The sequence below is a fragment of the Babylonia areolata genome, chromosome 5 (genome assembly GCF_041734735.1).
Source record: "Babylonia areolata isolate BAREFJ2019XMU chromosome 5, ASM4173473v1, whole genome shotgun sequence".
Taxonomy (NCBI): Eukaryota; Metazoa; Mollusca; class Gastropoda; order Neogastropoda; family Buccinidae; genus Babylonia; species Babylonia areolata.
In genome coordinates, this window is record NC_134880.1 from 39362674 (window position 1) to 39382598 (window position 19925).

General features: G+C 37.5%; 1 protein-coding gene across 1 annotated transcript; it reads right to left on the reverse strand.

Annotated features, from left to right (window-relative positions):
- Positions 1 to 204: 204 nt before the first annotated feature.
- Positions 205 to 8376, reverse strand: LOC143282054 (translocon-associated protein subunit beta-like). Its single transcript, XM_076587495.1, has 6 exons — positions 8318 to 8376; positions 5453 to 5622; positions 4709 to 4807; positions 3309 to 3420; positions 2523 to 2600; positions 205 to 1623 (listed from the first exon to the last, which is right to left on the reverse strand). The coding sequence occupies exons 2-6, from the start codon at positions 5620 to 5622 to the stop codon at positions 1510 to 1512; spliced, it is 573 nt and encodes a 190-aa protein (XP_076443610.1). The 5' UTR covers positions 8318 to 8376; the 3' UTR covers positions 205 to 1509.
- Between the last annotated feature and the right edge of the window lie 11549 nt (positions 8377 to 19925).

The window sequence follows — 19925 nt, forward strand, 5'->3', positions numbered from 1 at the left end:
TATATGACTGCACATTATGCTGCAGAGGCATCAGAACACCACTGTGGAGGGAGTGACTGGAAAGGTACATCTCATAATGCAATTTTTACCAAGTATCAGCTCCACATACAACTGAGGAAATGTCAGTGTTATAGAAATGGAATGCCAGTGATGATACAATAACTTAACTCCTCGCCGAACATGAAATCAAAAGAACTTTGCAAATGATTTTGTAAATAAATTTATTTTCAAAAAAACAAACCTATAACACTGTCATACAAGCACTTTCACTCAGTTTCAGCATCGTCTTTGAATTGCTTTCAATAAGGCAAAAAGTTTCAAATGACAATGAAAATGTTACTCTTACTTTGATAAATCAAGACACCTGGATCATTTGAATTACCTCAGACAAGGTTGGGGTTTTTTTTGCCACTTTTGTATTGTTGTGAGATTCAGTCCTGTTTTCCATTGCAGTAAAATGTTACTCTTTTCAATGACAAGAGTCGTTTTTATTCTGTGATTTAAACTGTCTTGGATTCTTGATGCAATGAAAACTTTTATTGTGACCTTCACTCAACCTAATTTCATCCAAATAAGCAGTATCTATGTCACCATGCTGTAATGTATATATAACTCACACATAATCATACACACAGGCATAAGTCATTATGTACTAAATCTCAAATGCCTCAACAAAAACCGTTTTCAACAGAATAGAAATAAATGAAATGTTGAGATGTGACTTTTGATAAATACCTTGTCATGTCCAAGCGTGCAGAGAAACAGTTCAAATAAAATGAATTATACCTACACTCATAATGTTTATCTAGAATTGATTTACTGACGATGTTCAAAGTGATATCAAAGACATGAACCATTTAACTTTCACACACACACGCACACACACACACATTTTAAAAATAAAACATGCTGAAACATGTCTTTTCTTCTTTCTTTCGTGCAAACACACACCGTAATTTTCGTACATTACAATGTTACTATAAATAGTGTCACTTATTTATGTAACCATACATACCCAACGCATGTATCTTCAATTTATATATTCAGTACCAGTTCTCTAAATCCCACCCACACTTTTTTCCCTTTGAAAAAAATTTCCCTCTATTTTGTTTTTGAATGACGTCAACACAAAAAAGCAATCTAAAAAGGTGGGAGGAAGAAAGTTTAAAGTTTTATACTGTTTCTCATGTTGTTAAGAATAATTTTCCAGAAGCAATTTGCATAGCTTTTATCATTCAGGTATCAAAAAAAAAAAAAGAAAGAAAGAAAGAAAGAAAAATCTGAATTCATGTACTTCTCTTTCAAGCAATACCAAAGGCAACTGTTTATAAAACAAAAAATGTTTATTCATAATTCTAAAAAAAAAATAATAATAAAAAAAAATAAAAAAAATAAATAAATACAGTAACATTTAAAAAAGCAAAGAAACAAAACCCTGACTTCAGCAACATTCACACTGATGCATACACAAAGACCTGACAACATACAAAAACAGAGATGAGCACTAATCTAATTTCCCTTCTTGGCCTTGACAGTGTCATATTTGCTCTTGGACCCGTACCACAGCAGGAAGGGAATGCCCAGGGACGGCAGCGTCATGATGGCAAACACCAACCAGTCCAGCTGCACAAAGGATGCAGACATGAAGACAAAAGGTCACTTTGTGAAGTAAAAACAGCAGATTAGCAGGACTTTCTGACATCCAACCATGACACAAACCTTCGAACAATTTTTGAGCAATCTTTGTTTTTTTCATTACACAATCAAACACATTCCAGTGTGAAAAATAAACACTGAAACAAACTGAGCATTCTATCAATTCATAAAAGAAACATTCAAATGGGATTTAGGCAATATCTATCTCCCTCTGTCACACACAAACTGTTTATTTTTTTTTATCATTCCAAAAACATATTTTGGTTGTGCATCAGTCACAGAACCTACACAATCTCCTTTCAGTTTCAGTGATGGCAATCCAAGCCCGAGTCATACACAGTGAAAACAAACATATGCATGTTCTTTGCCAAAGGATCACAGCCATTATAAGTACCCAGACAGGGGGAAAAAAAAAAGAAAAAAAAAGAGTGAAAAAGACGACTTGTGTAAGAGAGAATCAGACATGTTTTAAGATAGACAAGCAAGAGCATATTTCAATCCATTCAGTCAGTATGAAGCACAGTGTCAGGGTCAACTAGTACCAAAAGCTCTGAATACATATTCTGAATATACTGCACTGATATGAATATCTGATGTGTACACAATAAACAAAATTTGGGTTATGTCAATGATTCCCCTCCCATCTCCATGTTTTGTACCAATTGTAAGTAGTAAATTAAAAGTATTCCAAACAGTTACTTAACACAATTACATCAAAGACTGTATATTAAAAGCCTAACTGAAAAATATACTGTCCCCAGCAAAGAAAATTATTTTAAAATTCTCTTCACCATCAAAACTTAAAGCTACCCATGATATGCAAATGATCAGAAGTTAGTATTTGACTGCAATGTTAAGTGTCATACCACATGAGGAGAAAATCGTCGGTCAAACTCTTTCAGTGGAACAATGCCGCCCTCCCCTGGAGCACTGCTGTAGCCAAACTGTAACATTTACATTCAAAATATCTGATAATCACCATCAAACATAAAAAACAAAAAAACAAAAACACAACTGATTATGTACAATATGATTATAAACTGCCCACTTCAAGGAACAAATTACATAATGCATTGGACTGTGTGCACAGTTAATGTTAATTATATATAATTCAAAGAACAATGTTATAAACACATGCCAAAACTGCTTACAGTGATAAATATCCAGAAGCGTAGTTGCTACTATGTTTTAAATGCTTTTTTTATGACTCAGACTGTGCCCCAAATACATACAATCTTTATAAAATCATGTCTCAAGTAATACTGAAAACCTATTCATTACAATTTTCTTGTTAAACCAAAATTTCAATGTTAAGATAACCTGAATATTTCTGTTGATCATTACTCTCACAAATGAATATATACATGCGTGTGTATCAATTGCTAACATTAACCTCTTCATTCCATCCTCGTAAATCTTTCCTTAGATGCAAATAAAGATTAACATCAAATAATAAAACAGTTAACATTCAATAAAAGATACACAAAAAACCCTTCCCCATTCCTTTATAAAGTCATCCATTTTAATATATGACTGAAAATACTGGTCTCTGCTTATAAATCTGTACCCCTTTTGAAACCTAAAAAAATATTTTAAAAAAAAATAAATAAATAAATAAAACCACCTCAACTTCTGTGTTAGCATGTACCCACCTGTTTGTCTGTATCACCCTCTGTGGCCTGGTAGCTGACTTCAGCTGAAGTGAAGTTGAAGTAACCTGATTTCAGTGGTCTCAAGATGACAGCATGCGTCACATTGGAATTGCTAGACATATGTCAAGGCCTTTCTTTGTTTCTCTTTTGGCAGGGAGATGAGAGGGTGTGAAATGCACAAAGAAGCTACAGTATAAAGAGCAAGAAGCAACAAAATTCTGATGGTTCAGTCATAACATGATCAAATGCTATATTATTTGTGCTAGAGTACGACACAGCTGAGGAGAGCTTGGTTATTTCTTTGCTACTTAAATATTTTCAATATCATATATGGTGTCAAACTGGTGCAAGTTACAGCCAGCAGGCTGGCCCAGTTTGGGGGGCTGACACAATACTAGTGAGTCTCCAAACCCATTTCTCGTTCAGCCAATATTTTCTATGACTGCTACAATCTTACTAACTCTTACCTGTTCATTTTATGCCTTATGTCTGTTTCTCCTACAAACTGCACTTCCCTCCACAGGATTACAGACACTCTAGGTGTTAAAAGACACATTTTGTACGAATTTGCTTTGTCACATCACACACACACACACACACACACACACACACACACACACACACACATATATATATAATATATATGCAAAGCCAAAGTTATCAGGAAAGCACTCATACTGGAAACAAATTGAGACATTCACAACAGTGTTTTTCAAATCAACCTCAGTATTCTCTGGAAGTTAATAATGTTATGATATTCAGCATGTTGGCAAAAAAAATCCAGTCATAGAATTGAAGAAAATAGCTGGGTATCTCACTGACAGAGATTTTGTTGTGATGTCATCTCAATGAGTCGTATCTTGAACAATATAACCAGCAAACTGTGTCAAAAATTAGGTCACAAATTAGGTACTTCATCTTTGACATCAGAAGTTGGCATTTTTCAGTCTCTGGAGACTATGCTCCAGGTGATGTTGCTAGGAGCGTTGGTTGTGGCTTGACAAGCATATCTGGGATAGCAGTCTCTTTCACATCATTGTACTTAACTTTAATACCAGTTTCTATGACTGATACAAAGTTACTTGTATGTATTCACCCCCACTCCCACATTTTAAGTTAATATTTAGTATTAGTCACATTATCAAAACTGAACAGAACTTCAACATGGACACAGGTCAACTGACTTGGAATTTGACGGAGAAAAAAAATAACTTTAAAGATTTCAAAAGGTACATAATTTCGTTTCTACTGACTAAAAAATGTGAATAAAGAGCACAAACACTGTACAAAAGCAGACCAGCATGATGTTCTAACACCATCTGGTGACAAAAATATTGAAATAATCATTGAAATAATCAGTCTCTGGTCAAATTTGTGTTGGTAAATTATAAAAAGGATACGGAGCTATTCTTTCCCATGCTGCCTGGAGATTTCCTCTCACCACAACAAAATCGGCTTCAGGGAAGCTGTCATCTTTCAGTTGTACATCTAAAGCCGAGCTGTGGACAAAAAACAAAACAAAACAGGGCTGAATAAATTAAAACATATATGATGGGAAGTGGCATCAACCAAAATATAAAGTCTGAATGATTGAATTTGCAAAGATGAGTAAGTGCAATCATCATAATGTTGCAAGTGCAATCATCATAATGTTGCAGAAAGCTGCAAACAAAGTTCAGAAATTATTCAGAGAGTATTTCATCTTTAATTTTCTGAAATTCAATCCACGGGGAAATACACATATACTTACCACAAAAGCACATATTCAACACAAATGTTTATATTATATGTCTGCTGACCACAGAATAGTTATCAAGCTTTCAAAATCTAAGTAAAAAATATTTGAACAATGTAACTTCTGCAGAAAGTGATATAATTCCTGTCCAAATCATGAACCCAATCACCAATGCTCCTCATTGAGTATACAATACACAGTGCAATTTTTGCAGGTGGACTTGCACAGAGCTCTATTCTTTCCCATGCTGTCTGGCAAGATTTTATTTCTGTTTACAACTTGAACAAACTCCTAAGTCTAAGAAAACACTTGAAATCTGCTAAACAAAATTCACAAAGCAAAATCAGTACATCTTTTAATCATTTAACTAACTTGAAGATCAAATAAAGAATCTTGAATCATTACAAACCTGCCACCAACATTATAAATTCGGTATTCGACAGTGAGGTCTTTCTCCTCCACTAGATAAAGGTTCAGGATGTTTTTGGAAACAAGAAGACGAGCCTCGCTCTCCTCTTCTGCTCCAGACGGAATGTAGCAGGCAAAGGCCAAAATCAGTGCTGCAATCCACAACTTCATCTGTAACAGAGAATAGGTATTTCACCTTGAGCCCCAGGAAATAGTTCAAACGTGTGCACCCATATGGGTTCATACAAATTTCTCGCTCCAAACTTTTCACAATCAAATGCACATATTCCATTACCATTATCATGTCTATTTGTTGTTTTAAACACAAAAGAAATGGAAGGAGAGGGACCGAGAGTGAGAGGGAGTGATAGACAGAGAAAGAGGGGATCAGAAAGAGATTTCATATGATCACCTCAGATAGGATAGATCCAGAAAGAAAGGGCTGTGGAGAAGAAACATAATGATGAAGATCAGTTGGGCAGACACACCAGTTTTATTACACTATAGTTTCTTTTCTCACTGTGCCATGATACAAGTGGTACATGCTGACAATGCCAAAGCGCTCTCCATCTCTCTCAGCAGTCAATGCTGACAGGCATCACTGACAGCCACATGATATTAATCGGCTGAGGCTAGGAACTCCTTCCATTTTGGTCAAATGCAAGTATCAATAGGGAACGAGCAATGACGTCACGAAACAAGGATTGTCAGAGTTATTTCCCTTCATTGTGTTCCAAATTTCCTAACTGAGCAAGATCTTCAGTGACACTGAAAAGCAACTGACAACCTAGGCCCACACTAATTCTCTCTACTTTGTTTATCAGAAGGGAACACGGGTCGAGACTGATGAAAAGGACAAGTTTGTATTATACTCTATGTTGTACAGTATATCATATGAGTTTTTTTTTTATGACACCAAACTAACAATTAATAACTGACACAGGCTGAGACTGATGAAACTAATAGTAACAGACACAGGTCGAGACTGATGAAACTAAAAGATACAGATAAATAAAATCAGTTATTGTTGGATAACATCTTATTTTTTAGGCAAAGTCCTGTAGTGAAGACTGAAGCCATATGATAAGCCAACAGATTGTGGGCCTTCATCTGAACACAGGTCAGAATTCACTTGAAAACCTTGTGTTAGCCAAAACTTCAACATGTGTCATGAAAACTAGCCTATTTGGAGAGAACACTTCATAATTCACTTTATTTCGTAGCTAACAACATTGTGTTATCTCCACAGAAATGTTTTGAACAAACACGCAAATGTTCACTGGTATTTGCAAACGTCACTGTGTGCACCGGATAGCTGCAATACATGCCTGCCTCCTTGTTCTGTGACTTCAACCTGCTTTCCTGCTGTGAGAAATCGTTAAAAAATCGATACCCAGTGAGTCCCGATTCAGTATTGCATCCTCAGCTTGTACAGCCGATAATGCAGCAAGTGAGTGGCATTGCTCAGTATCTTTGTGGAGATGATCTTAGTTTAGCACCGCGTCACAGTTTCCTTTTCGTTAGTTGCACCTGACCAGCAAAATGGCATCCCATCCCACAATGCACCGCGTGTGACGTCATCTTCTTAAACCCTATACCAAACAGGCAACATGCACAACAGCTGAATGGTTAGACGAGAAAAAAGTTTATTTTCAACCTGAGGGTCTTGTGCTCAGTCTCAATATCACCATCTGGTTGGTTAAACTTAAGCTAAAGTTATGGGTGAAAATCAAGTTTTTATCTCCCTGATTAACATCTGTGCAGACCTGCATGTGCCCCAATGGCTTTTGCTTTTTTTTTTTTTTTTTTTTTTTTTTTTTTTAAACCCAGTTAAGGCCAATGCTCTCATTTCAGCTTGTGTCTCAAATTCATGCTTGTTCTACTCTAGATTCTACCTTCCACTTTTTATTCTAAAAAGGAAATGATCTCAATTCTCATAGAATTAATCTACATAAAAAATTTTAAAAAAATTACAAGAGCACAGAAGCATATCCACAACAGAAATCAAATGTAACAAAATTACTTTCACTTTGACATTCCAGTTTTTTGGGTGTTCATCCCTCAACCTCAATGAATATGGAAATACTTTGACTGGACCTCTACATACTATTTATTTCATAATATCTTAAGTTAAAATCTGTCTTTTTCTTGCATTCCAAGATGAAAGTGTCAAATGATATACCGGTACTCTGACCCTCTGATGGCAATTTTAAACTATTTACTAAATAATGCAAAATATGCTGAATGGTTCTGAAAGAGTCAATTCTCAGCCTCCCCACACTCGGCAGAACCCAGTGATTATTCTAATATTTTGTATAATTACATTCCTTCCACATCTTCCCCACTCTTCTATCTGCATCTTATTTTCAACTCTTGTGCTATCCAATCCTCCAAAGTGCAGCAGACTTTTCTACAATATTTGAAGTTCAACAATGTTTGAACCTGACTACCCTACGAGACTACAACTACAAGGAAAGAGGAGGAAATAAAACTGCCCTGTTGGCAGCGCAACCGCGGACAGTTCGGTGAGTTGCAGACAAACCTATTAATTCGTTATCAAGACGTTTTCTAACGATAAGAAATCTGAACTAATCCAATACTAGCACGAAAGAATTATCGTTTACATCGCACTGGTCTTAAAAAATATTGCTGCAACATAAACGGTAGCCACGTCAACATATGTGACAAGGCCACTCTCTGCTCAGAATTCTTTTGTCCACATATACAAAACAATACTCATTCCCAGCTTTCCACACTGAAACGATAGTCAGCAGCGAACCTTCCAACAGATGTTGCACAATTCAACTGCACTAAAAATTAATAAACATGGGATGAAGTTATATTTTCACGTAGCAGACGGCATTACCTTGTCACGCCGTCTCAGCTCGTCAACCGGAAAGATGCCTGCAAGGTATTATGGTCCTGACAACAAAAAAAACTGGACTGGCACAGAAAGTGTGGATCGACTGTTCTTCCCAGCATCTATGTTACAACTTGCGGAAAATTTCAAACCTATTGTAGTTCGTGTTAACCATTTAACGGTACGAAAAGAACAAAATATTCTGCGTTCCTTAATAAAACATTGTTTTAAGATTAATCAACATTGATTTATACAATCTTTTTTTAGACCGACACGCTTTTGCAAGAGTTATTCCCCTTAGAACGGCGGTTATTTTTGACAGGTGCTTCGATTATGAGGCAAAAGAAATGAGTTTACGGAATCAAAAGAAAGTAAGCATCGTAAACGGTTTATGCATTACCTTCATCAGTCATTGTTGGTTCTTAATCAAAGCTGGTTTCGACGATGTATTTGTCTTGATTATAAATACAACTATTTCAAGCTTAGCAATTACCATATTTCAGATCTATATCAGTACATACCTGGCTGACCAGTCACCAGATCTATATTTCTAGATCTTAACATAAGACCTGTATCAAAATATGGCAGCTGAATCCATGGTAAATAGATCGATAATGTTTGGTCAATTGTTACCGTCAATTTGCATTGCTAGATGAGTTAAACTTATCACCTTTGGGGATGTGTGTGAACATAATTTACCATGCAGTTAACTTAAATGGCAGTCAACTTGAAAATTGTGTTGAACTTCAGGACAGTTCATTTTGTAACCAGTTTGAAAATCATTACAATAAGGCTGAAAATCAGACATGGATTTACATAACAAAGTGGGGAAGCATAATATTGCTGAAGGTTTAAAGGTACAGAATATTAAATAGAAAAAAAGTTAGATTTCAAGAGTAAATGATTTGAAGCACAGATGTTAACAACAAGACATGAGTTGGAGTGAATGAGGATTAGGGTGGATAAAGGGAGATGGGGAAGCACTGGGAATTGGGCAAGTTATATTACCATTCACCTGTCCTCTCCATCTTTGGATCCAAGCAGACTGTTTCGCTTTGGAAAAACACAGGGAAACAATGGAGATTTGTACATATATGGTAAAAACCCATCATCTTAAATTTTGTTGTCTGAATTGATTCACTTTTGTACAGTCACCCAACCATGGACAACTTGGCAGCCCTCAACATTGTTCCATTCTTGGGCCTAATGAACCTGGTAGAGGTCAAGTACCTCCACATGCCCGAAGTATACCGCACCATGCTGGCCATTCTGTGTGACTATGACCCCCTCAGTCAGGAAAACATTATCAGGGTAATATATCCTCAAACTTGACACAAAAGAGCAGCTCATTGCTAGGTCTGGTAGTGAGATTTTTTTTTTTTTTTTAATGTATATCAAGGTAAAGATGTGGGGGGGGGGGGGGGTTGTTGTTGTTTTATGATTATTGTTTTTCTTTTCAGTTGGGTAGACTGTTGAAAAAGAAATGACAAAAGACACACTGTACCTCCTATACTGATCTTGTTTTAAAATGAACAGGCTTGTGCCAACCCATACGCTTACATTCATGTACACATGTGCACGCATGACAAACACACACACACACACACACACACACACACTCACATAGATGTATCTGCACATATGGTTTTGGTAAGTAAAAGATGCATCACCATAAGCATATACTTACAATAAACATTTGTGATATCATGTACCATGTTGTGGTTATGTTTTCATTGTGTGTAAATTAAGACTTGAAGTTGAATGGTTATAGGTTGATTATATATTTCAGAAAATGAAAGAAAAGCCTCCAAAAAGGAAAACATCATTTTATGACTTTTTTGTTCTTCTTCTTTTCTTTTTTTTTTTTTTTTTTTTTTACTTATAAGTTTTAGAAGTTAAACATGTAATGTGCATTGTTCAGTAGATCAGATTAATTCAGAGAAAGTGGTTTCAGTATCATGATTGAAAAGGTCAGGTGGAAGGCTTTGTACACACATTCTGGTGAAGGCTTATAAGTAGCTACAGTTTCAGTGTACTCTACATTGTTTCAGATTTATTTCATGTGTTGTGCAGACCAGACGTTATTTAAGTGTGCTGCTTGCCAGAGAACCAGAACTTGCCCAGTGCCTTCTTAACTTCCTTGACACGCCTGAGGAGCCAGCACCTGCCACAGTACATGCTGAGTAATCCAGTGTTGTCTCTATGTTCTTGCTTGTGGGTGAATGTGGGTATGCATGCATGCATAAGCATGTATGTGAGTATACATGCATGTGGTCCTGAAGACAGGCAAGTGGGACAGGTGAGTTTGATGTGCAAACTATGAACAGATGATCTTTTTATGTGTGATTTCAGATTCAGCCTCGGGTATGCGCATTTGTATAAACTCTCAATCTGTGAAACTGCTTGTTTGTTGCATATCTGTTGTGCGTGTGTGTCTTTGTGTGTGTGTGTGCATCAGTGTATGTTTTATTTACATATATTTGCATATTTATTTATTGTAATTATCAATCATTATTGTCCTTTTTAAAAAAAATTATTTATCCGTTTTATTTATTTTGGTTTTTTCCCTCCGCATTTTATTTTATTTCATTATAGATATCCTTACTTTTATTAATATTTGTTTAATTATTCATTCATAAATTTAATGGTGTATCCATTTATTTTCTTTTTTTTTCCTCAAGGCCTGACTTAGCATGTTGAGTTATGCTGCTGGTCAGGCATCTGCTTGGCAGATGTGTTGTAGCGTACATGGATTTGTCTGAACGCAGTGGTGCCTCCTTGAGCAACCGAACTGAACTGATTAAAAAAAAAAAGAATGAAGCAACATTATCAGTCTAGAATGTTTTACTTTATATTTGTGCGTATTCTTATAAGTTAATGACATTTTTCTCAAGATATATTTTAACATTCTTTGTTAAATGAATGAGAACTTACAAATATGGTTTATAACGGGCAATTTTTCAGTTAGATACAACAATTGTTTGTAGGCATGAATGTCTTCCAATATTTTTTTTCCATTTCATTCATTTAACTGTTTCCTCTTCCATCTGTTTTTTTTTTCTTTCTTCAGTGCTTCAGGTGGCTCAGTGACAGACACAGATGAAAACAAGCACTGTCAGCAGCACATTCCACAGGAGCTGCTCACGGATAAGACACCAGCCATGTGCATGCAAAACGAAAGGGTTCCAACCACGAAACAGCACTTCCCTGAACAAATTGCTGGTTCCCAAAGCTCAGAAAAAAGAGAGGTTCTTACTTTTGACCACAAGAACAAATGCTTCATGAGTGCTTCGACGACAGTGGCAACCCGTGGACAAACTGAAAATCAGCAGAGTGCTGTCCTTACTGAAGCTCCCATGAACTTGCAACCTCGGGCCACTGATTCACAAGCAGGCTACTGTCACCATGTGCAAAGGTCTGTCCCTCTTGTCAATATCTATCACAAAGATGTCTTTTCTTCAGAGAAGTCAGCCTTGGTGGTGACAAGAACCGATCAGACGCAGACAGCACCTCTGTTTCTGCCTGGCTTTCTGACACCTCATCTGAATCCTATTGACCCCCTTGGCCAGGATCACAGCACTAAATCATCAGCGGTCAGTGAGCACAAGGACCAGGTTGCCTTCACATCAGATCTGACCTCTTCTAGCAATCAGCCACAGACAGAGGCGAGTTTTGCTGCTGAGTTCTCTTATCAAAGTAAACTAATGTCAAGTTCCAATATGAAATCAATATTATATTCATTGTCGCTTTTTTGTTTGTTTATTTAAAAGCAAAACATTAGTTTCTTGGTGAATTAGGAAGTTTGTATGTAAAAATCACTTCAGTTGCATGAATATCAGCCTTGTATGCCACATGTTTATAAAAATGTCATCTCTGCCTCCACATTCTTTGTTGTCCTTCTAATCATACATTCTGCCACACCTTTACTCTGTGGAAGAATCTCAACACTGCATCCCTTCCTGTATTCAGTCCTTCCTATCAAACAGACCAGCAAGATACAGTCAGATTTTTGAGGATTGGAAAATCTTCAGGGTGTGAAAGAAGTGAATGGAATTAGGGAAAGAAAATCTTTTCATGTCCAGTTTTTTTGTTTTATACATCCGCTCTGTTTGAAAAATGAAAGCAGTGAATGCAGATTGAAAATGTTTGGTTATTTAGAAAGGTTGGTCCTATTCTGAGATACCCTAGACATAGCAAACTGGGTTGCTGTTTATTAATCAGAGAATATACCAGTTACTGAAAAAAGGCCTTTTTACAGTTTTAGAAAGTCATCAGATTTAGAGTTAATCTGAGAAGGAATTGAGTCCATGAAAACAAACATTTCATGTCAGTGCACTTTCTTTTAGAGTGGTCATGAGAGTGTATGTGTGTGTGTGTGTTCCAGAATGGCAAGCAGTGCAGCCTGGTCCAGACACAGACCTTGTCAGCCAGCACAGACAGAACAAACCTCTTCCATGACAGTTCTCCATCAGTTCAAACCCCACTTCCTTTCCAGCTGTCCAGAGTCACTCCCAGCACCTCATCCACAGAGACGCTGATGACCACAGCAACTTCAGCCAGTCAGCAGCATGCCCTCACCCCACACATCGGTGTATCCAAGCTGCTGGGTCAGCCCAGTGTGGCCTATCTCCCAGCTGGACATTTCATCGACAACAACAACTCCGTTGTTGGCACTACAGTTTGCAGGCCCACAGGGGTAGAAAAGCTCCCGTACACTTCTTCAATCCTGAGCGGTAAAATGAACAGTGCTGCTGCAAAGCTGCATCTTCTGTCCACACAAGCTGGCAATGAGAAGTCAGGGTCGTTCCAGGCAGGATATGGAAAGGCAACATCTGTGATGTCAAGCGCAGGATCACTATCCACGCCAGTCACGTTGATTCAGAAAGAGAGTACAATGAAAACCACAGTGAAGGTGACTTCAAAGCCTGGATGCAGAAAGACGATAACACTTTCAAAGATTGTGCCTGTCTTGAAACTAGACACTCTGACAGGGCAAGATACCAAACCCAACACTGTATCATATGACAAGCAGATTCAGGTTGGCCAGAGACAGATCTGCAAAAAATCAAAGACAACAGACAGAAAGGAACAAGCCTGCCATGTGTATGAGGACACCAACCAGCTTGCAAGCAATCCCAGCAGTCAGCAGAATTCACAAGGTAGACAACAGGCGGTGGACTGGCAACAGGGAAGTTCAGTACATCAGCCCTCCTGTTCAACAGAAAATGATACAGATAGGGAAAACTTTCAAAATCAAAAGGAAACCCAGTCATTGTTTGTTGGTCCACAAAAATGCCAAATGACTAAAAAACTAAGAGCAAACAAGCAGAAACCTCAGAACAGTTCATCTCAAGAAGGACAAACTTCGAGGGGGAAGCCAGCTGCCAGTGAACAAAAGCAAGTAACTGAAAAGTTGATGGATCAACAAGACCATCTGTTGCCAGAAAACCAGGACACTCAAACAGCCTGGGAACAGGAAGATGATGCCTGGGCACAAACATCCCAAGCAGTATCATCAGATAAACATGGGCAACAGAGCGAACATGTCACAGGTCTCAAACCGGCAGCCAGCAAAAGACAGAAGGTTCAGGTGGTAGCGATGTCCATGGGCAGCAGCTCCAGCCTGTCCGCCTTCCCCTACATCCAACAGATGATCCTTCCAGACGGACAGGTGTCCACTATTGCACACAACTCCTACACAACAATGGCATCAGGCCAGCAAGTAGGACCATTGCCAGATGAGGGGACTGATGTCTCCATCTCTACCAAGCCATCCACAGCAACAGGAATCTGTCAGACAGTGCAAGAGAGGAAGGAGCCATCCTCAAAACCATCCACTCAGATAGTTCTCCCCAGGAGTCAGCTCAAACTGTCTGTCTCCATTCAAACATCTGCTGTAAACAGCAGCAGTTCCTCTCGAAAGAGACATAAGAATAGTGTGTGCCATCCACATAATCTACCCAGTCTCAGTAAAATGTCTTCAACAACAGAAACTGCACAAACTTGCTCAAAAGTGACAACAGTGAATGATCAGGATAGCTTCTGCAAAACCTCAGTTGAAAAGAATGTCTTATCTGATGCAACTAATCTGTTGCCTGATGCAAGCTCAACTGGAAGCAGTCAGGGGAAAAGGAAGCGTTCTCCTTCTTCCAGAAGAAACATTATTGTCAAGACACAAAAGCTGAATCTTTGAGGAAGGGCATACAGTCAGTTTTTGTTTATTTTAAATTTATTGGATGCTGACAACTGAATAATAAGTTTTTAACTGAATGATTGTTAGGACAGATGGATAGTCACTCAGCCAATTTAGCACTTCAAGAAAAGTCCATCTCTATACCACAATTTTTGTCTCAAAATCTTCTCTTCCCACCCTCTCCCAGCACCTGCTGCCCCATGTTTTTCCCCATGTTGCTATAGTTTTGTTTTTGCTTCATGTAATTTGTGATAAAAAGGAGTGTTTTACACACACACACACACACACACACACACACACACACACAGAGATTTACTTCTGGACTTTGGAGGAAAACCAGTGAGCATTCTTCATCCCATGCCTTTGAAAGGCTTCCCCACAGTTACAATTAATTTCTGATGTACCTGTCCATTTCATTACTTCTAAAGAAGTAAACTGCTTGTCTGATTCCTTTTTTTTTTTTTTTTTTTTTTTCTAGCCATCATGAAGCAAATACTACCAGTAAAATGGGAGTTGCTGAGTGGTTAGCGCTTAAGATCTCCATCACTGTGGTCCTTGAATTGTATATATATTGTATGGTTCAAATCACTCCACCACAAGGTGGGATGTAAGTGGATATGCTTCCAGTCCCTGTTTTTGCAATGTGTAAAATGACATTTTCAGTGTACAAGCATGTAGAAGATTAACCATTATTGATGCCAAGTGGCTTGTGGAAGATTAACAAACCCAACATGCATCACAGCCCAGAATAGAGTATGGCTGGCTGAATGGCTCTGATGATTGAGATAAACAAACATTATAGTTGCAGTCCATCGGTGCAGAAGAAGAAACAAATGCTTTTTTTCTCGCCACTTTCAGAATTTTGTTTTTCATTTCCTCATGTTTTGGGGGTTTTTGTTGCCTTTTTTCAATATAAGACCTAAAAATCATTAGATGCAAATGTTTATTACAAATGACAATCACAGTATCATCTAGATAATTGTTAAATTTTGCCATGCAATTCGGTTAATTTTTACCTCTTATGATTAAAAAAACAAAAAAATATGTTAATAAAATGTTATTGGTATTTTGTGTTCAGCACTTCAAAAAAAGGATGTACAGAGATATGTGTGTGACTGCCTTATGTATATATATTATATATGCATTACTTGTTCTATGAAGTTAAACAGAAACCCCTGAATCATCAAACATCTTGGCAGCAAACAAAACCTCAACATAGATCTAAATTTATCCATATGCCTTTCAGTTTTACAAAATGCTTCTTTTTTATTGGAGGAGGAAAAACAAGAGTACATGACTATCAAAATTATGGCACAACAATAGTTTGATGTAAAAAGGAGTAAAACGAACCTCTGTACAATAGCGTATGGCCTAGAGAATGTCAGTTGTTATTATGTGTATTAATATATTCATGATATGAAAAATTGGAACATTTCCTTGAAAAGGGTGTAATGTAAGAACTGATAAACTCCTTGTGCAACCATTGAGTAACAACATGCAGCACAGTGGCCCAGGAGTGGTGGCATCACAGTAATACATCCACTTAGGAAGCGAGAGAATCTGAATGCACAGTTTTGAATCCCACATTTGCCAGTATTTTCTCTCCCTCCACTAGACCATGAGTGGTAGTCTGGTCACTAGTTATTTGGATGAGATGATAAACTTAGGTTCCATGTGTAGCATGCACTTAGTGCATGTAAAAGAACCCATGGCAACAAAAGGGTTGTCCCAGGCAAAATACACAATTAGAAAAATCCATTTTGATGGGAAATGAATACACTTACACACATAAACTTGTACTGCAACACAAATTTACTTTTTTCAGAGTGAAGTTGGAAATGTTATGCTTGTATTTTATCAAAATCATTTGATTAATACCCATCACAGACCTGAGTCACCAAACACGAGACAATTTACCAACTGTAATCTATGACAAGTGTTTAAATCTTGAGCAAAATGCCTACAAGAGTACCAGTAGTATTACCTACCAAACAAATGACAAACATTTTGTTTTGGACAGTCTTGTTAGGTTTTCTGCAAGTTGAAAGCAAAATGTGTTAGTGAAACAAAACACAAAATGATGAAGTGAATGACAGTAGTTTGGTGTAGGGCCTCCTGGTGGCCTAACATTGACAGTTCTCTGTGGACTGCTGCCAACACCAGAACTGCAACAGCTGAACCCAGGTATGGCTGAGTAAGGGGGACTTACAATGAGCGGCATGGGAGTAATGCCACTGAAACTGTTGTAGATGATGGAGCAGCCAAAAAAACGACAACAAAAGTTTGGTGTGGCTGCTGATTGAAATATGGGGGACTCCTTTCTTCAGAAATTAAATGTAAGGAAGTCAGAAGGGTTGGTAGAGATTCTACTGAGCCACACTTTGTGAAGAAAAAGACCTCACATGACTGAAACTAAGACTTATCTTCCTGACTGATACAGACCCATGTGCTCATCAGTGAAGATCTGTTATCTCTGTGCTACAGCACTGAGATAAGATTGTCCTGCATATTTCTTCATAATGATCTACTTAGAACTTCTTTTTCATTATACTAATTATATTACTAAAAAAAATAAGTTTTTTTTTTTTTAATATTTAAAATGTGCAACATTTATTCTATTTCACAAATGGTCAACAGGTTAACCTTTCCCGTACGTCGTGGGTGTGAAATCACCCAGACAAGTGTTTTTGCTCTGTAGCTCAAGTAATATTGAAGCCACTTCCACATAATTTCATGACTTTGTCCATAATATAGTTTACTACATATCCACTGAACATTATTTTCTTTTATACATAAACAAAGAAGTTATTAATCAATTAATGTCCCAGTACGTCGTGGGTGTGACAACATCCATACTCCCAAAGAATAAACCTTGCACGCCGTACGTCGTGGGTGTGGAGCCACCCATGCAAATCTTGCGCGCCACGCGTTGTCGACGTGACGTCACTTGGGCTCGCTACAGAGAGAGATCAGAGTGACCTTGTCTTTTGTTGATCGTATCCCGGTTCAAGTCTGCGGCAAGTTTTACTCTAAAGTTGTAACTAATTTCAGAAAACAATATTTATTGCACTAGATATCTTCAACAATATTGAATGAACTGTTTTTCTTGTAGAGAATGATCGGGAGCAACTGATTGATAGCTTTTTATCTAGTTGGAATTAAAGAACTGGATATTTTTGTAAGTCTGAAATCAATTGATCTAAAATCTAGTTGATGTAGAAATTTTATTCTTATCCTAATCTGTTCAAAGTAGAGAAAACCTGACTATGGCTAAAAAAAGAAGGATAGTTGATATAGAAATTTTATTCTTATCCTAATCTGTTCAAAGTAGAGAAAACAACACTCTCTTCTCACGGGCAAAACTTATTCACTATGCGCCTGGTCAAGCACTGGAGTAAATAGCCTACACGCACAAGTGGAAACTGCGCATGCAAGTCTGCTGAAGAAAAGTCAAATTTGCTTTATGGACAGGTGTGGGTTACTGTGCACCCACGACGTACGGCAAGGTCTTATTTCTTCAGTGAAACCATGGGTGCCTACACACCCACGACGTACAGCGAAGGGTTAGTTCGTACACAGAAACCATTGGTGCCTGCACACCCACGACGTACAGCGAAGGGTTAGTTCGTACACAGAAACCATGGGTGCCTGCACACCCACGACGTACAGCGAGGGGTCATTCCTTCTTAGAAACCATGGGTTTCTGCACACCCACGATGTACGGCGCGCAAAATTTTAGGCGACGTACGGGAAAGGTTAATGCATACAGAAACACACCAGTCTTTGTTTCATTTCAGTTTATTTACAGAAATGAATGAACAATGCTCTTACAAGATGCATGAATGACTAAGACAGAACCTCATCCTAGCAATAACCTCCCCTCCCTCCCACACAGACCTTGACTAATGATGAGAGAGATGACAGAAATTTACACTGACATGGCCAAGCATAGCTGTATGTACATCTGAGAAACAAATATGTTGATTAAATATACTGATATAAGCAATCTTAATCTGCACTCATCTATACATTACACAGTGCACATATCAAAGTAAGGCATTTAAAAGATATGTCTTCACAAGAGAGGAGTGAAAGATTATACGAACATTTTCATTTTTCAGACTTGGTGACAAACGGGTACATTTGTACAAATGTTAGTAAATTTATGCAATATCATGTAACGATCCATTCAGCCCTATGCTTTCCCATTCGTACCTTCTTTTTTTTTCAGAAATAATTGACAGTTCTACATCACCATCAACTGAAAATTTGGTGACTAGTAAAAGTTAAATGCTATGAAATGATAAAGTGAAACAATATGGATTCTTTCACAAAATCATGAAATTTATACAAACACACCATAAGACATTTCAATTTTTGCTCACAATTGCACAGGCCAATGACAAAGGGTACAGATCAGATACCATTTCTGCTCCTAGCCTGTGAATCGATTTGCTTTACTCTCAGAAAATTAAGCATATACAGTTAAATATACTTGTCTGACCACTTGCTTTCAAAGCACAGATGAAAAAAGTGATGTGTCTAAGCCAGTAAATAATTAACAATGGAAAGTAAACTTGTCTTTTCCTGACAGCCTATTATCATCACAGACCATTTACAAAGGTCAAAAGGAGGAATATAGTTGCACTTAAAATGGACAGACAGGTTCATGGAAGCAGTCTTCTTACTGCTCTTGAAAACCAGAGATACAAGTGTTTGACTGAATGTCCTTTATTGCAAATTAATCACCCTAGTCATGAAATAAACTGGAAGAACAGGCATAAAACAAAGTATCAATGGTAAGCTACACTTGTACGAGTCAGTTTCAAGGAGGTGTCAAAGCCTGAGAACTGATTCATATACACTACACCACATCTGCTTTAAAAAAAAAAAAATAATAACACTATTAACAGTTATTACCAGTTTCTTTAGCGTTCTTCTTGCACCCAAACACTTCTTCCACCTGAACAGAGGGGGTGAAAAAAACAAAGGCAGGCAAGACTAAAACTGGACAAATGCTCATATATAATCTTGTATCGCATATTTGATGTGTCAGTTTACTCTTTGACCTCAAAATAATGTAGCCTGAAACTGGAGTTTATATAGTGTAAAGAAGATGGCTGCTGAGAACAAGTGCAATGTATTTTGAGCACATGAATGTGTGGCAGTTTGATCAAGTATTTTCAGTAATGGTAATGGAAAGCTTCTCAATAAATGCAGACATATACATCTTTGGCAAACACTGGCTGAGTATTGATGACAAACTGATCTCTTCATGTGTACAACTTTAGCAATTGTATGCATTTGTCACCTGATGATATAAGGTCATAATGGCAATGCATTCCCCATATGCACATCTTTGGATATTGCGAGTGTTTTGAGTAGAATAAGAAATTTAAAACATGTAAGTGCAACTGTTCT

Coding starts and splice junctions, on each gene's coding strand:
- LOC143282054 (XM_076587495.1), bottom strand. CDS start 5,622: ATGAAGTTGTGGATTGCAGCACTGATTTTGGCCTTTGCCTGCTACATT. Junction 4,808..5,452: donor ATTTATAATGTTGGTGGCAG/GTTTGTAATGAT, acceptor TTTTGTCCACAG/CTCGGCTTTAGATGTACAAC. Junction 2,601..3,308: donor AGGGTGATACAGACAAACAG/GTGGGTACATGC, acceptor TAAATGTTACAG/TTTGGCTACAGCAGTGCTCC.